General features: G+C 59.2%; 1 protein-coding gene and 1 pseudogene across 1 annotated transcript; both read left to right on the top strand.

Moving 5' to 3' along the window:
• Nucleotides 1–31: 31 nt before the first annotated feature.
• On the top strand, nt 32–2912 carry GPAA1 (glycosylphosphatidylinositol anchor attachment 1; the record flags this gene model as incomplete). The annotated part of the gene is made up of 11 exons (XM_004697356.4): nt 32–249; nt 333–444; nt 617–764; nt 839–940; nt 1020–1216; nt 1285–1481; nt 1587–1740; nt 1853–1948; nt 2085–2275; nt 2350–2520; nt 2610–2912. Coding segments are annotated over 11 exons (1830 nt in total), but the record flags the coding sequence as incomplete, so codon positions are not given.
• A 1249-nt stretch (nt 2913–4161) lies between these two features.
• The window catches only part of LOC101654764, a 6771-nt pseudogene continuing 5602 nt past the window's right edge, over nt 4162–5330 (top strand).

The raw sequence follows: 5330 nt of genomic DNA, 5'->3' as shown, positions 1-5330 counted from the left end.
CGCGGTGGGCGGGCGGGGGGCCGGACGCGGTGGTCCGCGCGGCTTCTCTGACGCGCCCTTGCCCCGCAGCGTGCTGAGCTACGCGGCCGGCATCGCCTGGTTCCTGGCGCTGGCCTTCCCGCCGCTGACGCAGCGCACCTACATGTCGGAGAATGCCATGGGCTCCACTATGGTGGACGAGCAGTTTGCAGGCGGGGAGCGGGCCCGAAGCTTAGCCCGCGACTTCGCCGCGCACCGCAGGAAGTTGGGGTGAGCGGCACGTCCGTGCGTGCCGGGGAGCGTGGTGGCCGCAGCCAGGGCCACCTGCTCAGGGGCTCTCCTTGTGTCCCCAGGGCGCTGCCTGTGGCCTGGCTGGAGCGGACCATGCGGTCCGTGGGGCTGGAGGTGTACACGCAGACCTTCTCCCGGAAGCTGCCCTTTCCAGATGAGACCCACGAGCGCTATGTATTTGGGGGCCCGTGTCCACCGTGGAAAGCACATTGGTGGGACGGGAGGGGACCACAAGGGAGCAGGGCTCAGTAGACACAGTCACTGGGGCCAGGGAAGTTCGTGGACTGGGTTGGGGGATCCCACTCTGTGTGGTGGGGCCTGCTGAGCCCCGCCCTGCTGCTTACAGATCGTGTCAGGCACCAACGTGTACGGCATCCTGCGAGCCCCGCGCGCTGCCAGCACCGAGTCCCTGGTGCTCACCGTGTCCTGTGGCCCCGACTCGACTAACAGCCAGGCTGTGGGGCTGCTGCTGGCACTTGCTGCCCATTTCCGTGGTGAGACTTGGGCTGCAGGCCAGGGAGGGTCTGGCCACCGCCCCATGCCTGGCTGACTTGGGTCCATCCTTCAGGGCAGATATATTGGGCCAAGGACATCATCTTCCTGGTGACAGAGCATGACCTCCTTGGCACCGAGGCTTGGCTTGAGGCCTACCATGATGTCAATGTCACTGGTTGGTGCCCTCCACCTACCTGGCCCCTTCCTGACCAGCCCCCCAGCCCCTCCCCGACAAACCGTTCCTGCCCTGACAGGCATACAGTCCTCGCCGCTGCAGGGCCGTGCTGGGGCCATACAGGCGGCCGTGGCCTTGGACCTGAGCAGTGATGTGGTCACCAGCCTGGATGTGGCAGTGGAGGGGCTCAACGGGCAGCTGCCCAACCTGGACCTGCTCAACCTCTTTCAGACTTTCTGCCAGAAAGGGGGGCTGCTGTGCACGCTGCAGGGCAAGGTGGGTCTGCCAGCAGACGGGGAGGAGCCTGGGAGGGCATTCTCTGACCCTGTCCCCACGCCCCCAAGTTGCAGCCCCAGGACTGGACCTCGCCAGATGGGCCACTGCAGGGCCTGCAGACACTGCTGCTAATGGTGCTGAGGCAGGCCTCTGGCCGGCCCCACGGCCCCCACGGCCTCTTTCTGCGCTACCGTGTGGAGGCCCTAACCCTGCGTGGCATCAACAGCTTTCGCCAGTACAAGTATGACCTGGTGGCAGTGGGCAAGTAAGTGACTCTGGCCGCGCCTTCCTGGCTGGGTCTTGGCACCCTCGCCTGGCCCTGTGATCAGAGCCATGTCCCCTGGGCTGGCCACGACACTGTCCTCGGCAGGGCCTTGGAGGGCGTGTTCCGCAAGCTCAACCACCTGCTGGAGCGCCTGCATCAGTCTTTCTTTCTCTACCTGCTGCCTGCCCTCCTGCGCTTCGTCTCCATCGGCCTCTACATGCCGGCTGCCGCCTTCCTGCTCCTGGTCCTGGGCCTCAAGATATCCTCCTCCACTGGCCCTGGGGCTTGCTCCAGGGAGGGGGTGGGGGTGGCGACCTGGGCCCCAACCTGCAGGGCCTGTCACACCTCCGTCGGGTCCTTGACTCGGCCACGCCCTGGAACTGTGGATGCAGCTCCATGAGGCTGGAGAGGGCCCCGAGGAGCCTGGAGGGCCCTCTGGACGTGCGCTTCCCCTCCCCCCAGCACAGGTGACAGCATAGCCCCCACCCCCACCCCACCCCCGGGATAAGATGGATTCTGGGAGCCTGGGTGAGAAACCCTAAGCAGGCATTGGGGGATTCTCGGGAGCACTGCCCAGTGTCCAAGCGTTTCTCTGCCTCCTAGGGTATGGGGCTGGCCTCGCTTGTGGCGCCCATGCTGATCTCGCAGGCTGTGGGCGTGGCCCTGTACACGCTGCCCGTGCTGGGCCAGCACGTGGCCGCCCAGCACTTCCCCGTGGCTGAGGCCGAGGCCGTAGTGCTGACGCTGCTGGCCATCTATGTGGCGGGCCTAGCCCTCCCGCACAACACGCACAGGTGAGGCACAGGGCAGGCCACCCCAGGCTGACAGGTAGCCCTGGAGGACAGCCACTGAGCCACTTGCCTTGCAGGGTGCTGAGCTCACAGGCCCTGGACAAGGGCTGGATGGCACTGAAGCTGGTGGCCCTCCTCTACCTGGCCCTGCAGCTGGGCTGCATCGTCCTCACCAACTTCTCCCTGGGCTTCCTGCTGGCCGCCACCATGGTGCCTGCTGCTGCCCTCACTGAGCCCCGCGGGCCCCGGTATGTACCTGTGGTCTGCTGACCTCCCTAGCGTGTCACTAACCCTGCACCCTGCCCTGTCCCCTGACACATGTGCCCCCTCGCCCCAGGCCACTCTACGCTGTCCTCCTGGTGCTGACAAGCCCAGCGGCCACACTGCTGGGCAGCCTGTTCCTGTGGCGGGAGCTGCAGGAGGCGCCGCTGTCTCTGGCCGAAGGGTGGCAGCTCTTCCTGTCGGCGCTGTCCCAGGGCATGCTGGAGCACTACACCTACGGCTCCCTGCTCTTCCCGCTGCTGGCCCTGGGCCTTTACCCCTGCTGGCTGCTCCTCTGGCACGTGCTCTTCTGGAAGTGACGCCGCCCGCCCGACCCAGGCCCCGTCTCTCCGAGAAATAAACAGGCGTGTGTTTCTGAGGTTCTGTGGGCCTGGCCCTCTGTATACCTGGTGCCCTGGGGAGAGTGGCAACCCCTGGAACGTGCTGGAGGGTGCCCGCAGCGTTGTTGCACAGGAGAGTGACCACAGGTTTGTGCTCTAGGAGAGCACAACCATGTCCCCACCTCCGTGTGTCCCAGCTGGGCTCCCTCCCCCCACTGAGTGCACACTGGCCTGGACATTGTCCAAGGACACTGCTACACACAGGCCCAGCCGTGGATGGGTTGGGCTTGCTGAAGAAATCCCACAGCACAGGGTTGAGCACATCCAACACTTTACTAACAGTCTCTGAATGGCCAGGTTCAGTGTCCATCGGAGGAATGGGAGACACAGTGCTGCCCTTGGCATTGCCAGGGTCCTCCCTGCCAACCCTCTATAGCCTCTCCCCCAGGGCAGGCTGGAGGCTGCAGAATCTGGGTCCCTTCGGTGCATACAGGGTATTGGGGGTCCGATTGACCTGGAAGTGTGCCCCTGTCCCAGCCATAGTTTGCCTCGTGGTCTGTACCTGCCCTGTCCTTCCTATTGCTGCCTAGTCCCCAGGGGAGACCTTCCCTGGCTCTGGAACACTGGCTAGCCTCTGGGGGCGCATTTGGGAGTGTTGGGCTGCAGCTCGGAGGGAGCGGGGTGAGTGAGGCAGTCGGCCCACGAGACAGCACAGTCTTAGGAACCCTATATGGAGTTGCTAAGAGTCAGAATTGACTTCTGTCATTGGGCTTGGTTTGGGAGGTTATTGGATATAAAGTGGTTTCTCTTTGTGGCTTTTAAACTGTCTGTGGTGGATTAGGTGAAGGTTTACAAAGCAAGTAAGTTTCCATCCAGTAATTCCTCCTTTTTCTGTTTTTGGTTATTGGGTGGAACCATGCAACATCACGTAGCCCACTTCCTCCCTCTGCTTTATGTGCACTCCCCTCTTCCACTCCCTGCCTCCTCACCTGGGGGAGTGCGGCCTTCGGCTCACGTGACTTTGAGTGGTGTGTGCCTCTCCATGGGCTTATTCTCTGGTAGACCTGTCTATAGTCTGACTGAAATGGAGCCAGGGGACAGAGTTCAGTTCGCCCCTGAAGAGTGCTGAAGACCACCGTCGACGAGGTTTCACGGGTCATGCTCCGACTCGTAAACCCAGCCATTTTTATGAGTTTTTGCTTTGTGTGTGTCCCCCCCTCACACACATACACACACACTCCACCCACCACCGCCTAATGTGATCCCTTTCATAGACAGCCATTGGTCATGGTTGCAAGGTACCGCCTAGTTCTGGTCTCAGGGTGGTGGTCCCATAGTTCTTGGACTGATGGTTCCCCTGGGCTCATTGTGGATTTAATTTGCATCTCCCGACAATGAAAAGAACCCACAGTGGGTTAGGCCTTGGGCTGCAAAACCAGTTGAAACCCACCAGCTGCTGCACAGTAGAGGAGGCTGGCAGTCTCTGCCTGTAGCCATGAGTCCAAAGGGACTCAGAAGCAAAGGCTGCTGCTGGGCATGGATGACCAGTGACTGACCATCTGCTGCTGGGTGTGGATGACCAGTGACTGACCATCTGCTGCTGGGTGTGGATGACCAGTGACAGTGGGTCAGTGACCATCGCTTATGTGCTTTGGGCCGCCTGTGTGTCCCCAGAGGAATGTCGATAGTTCTCCTTTCTTTTTAAGAATCCTTGGTTTTTAGAGCACTCAGAAATTGTTCTGAAAGGATATTGTCCCAGTTGGCTCCTTTCTGCACCGCTTCCAAGGAAGAGCCTTCATTCCCTTTTCTTTGAGATGTTTGTTCATTTCGGTTCCACTTGTCTTCCTTTTTTTAAGCCACTCAGACCAATATTTAGGTTTGCGGGATAAGGAATCCGAAGGTTGTAGTTTTGTTTTGTTTGGGGGGTTGTGGTTTTTCAAGAAACGTTACCTGCACAGCCCTTCTCAAGAAAGGAAATCAACAATAGCAATTACACCTTGACATACACACTTCTCTCTCACCACCCGATAGCCAACATCTCATCCCTCCCTGGGCCCCGCTCCCAACTGTACTGTGTCTCCTCCTCCTCAGACTCTTGTCTGTTGGTCTATAAATCACATTTCTTTTTCCTTACACAGTTTTATGGACACATAAGCTTAGAATTCAATGGTTCAGTCGTATCAAGAAGAGTGGTACAGTGTTTACTGCAGTTGTAGAAGTTCCTTCATTCTTGCATTCTTTGTTGGCTCCCTGTTTCCTCACACACCAAACTCCCAGCCACACCCTCAAGAACCGTTAAACCAGTTACTGCTTCTACCGACTTGCCTGTTCTGGATTTCATATATAGAAACACATAAGAAACACCAATAACAAAATAGAAAAACCTCAATCTAAGTAAAAATTGTTAAACACTAGAACAAATTTTAAATGGGCCAAGAGGGAGAGCAAATGATAAG

The sequence above is a fragment of the Echinops telfairi genome, unplaced genomic scaffold (assembly GCF_000313985.2).
Source record: "Echinops telfairi isolate 266 unplaced genomic scaffold, ASM31398v2 ScPeMD7_1;HRSCAF=3_0, whole genome shotgun sequence".
NCBI classification, from domain to species: Eukaryota; Metazoa; Chordata; class Mammalia; order Afrosoricida; family Tenrecidae; genus Echinops; species Echinops telfairi.
This window is presented reverse-complemented; position numbering and strand designations above follow the sequence as displayed.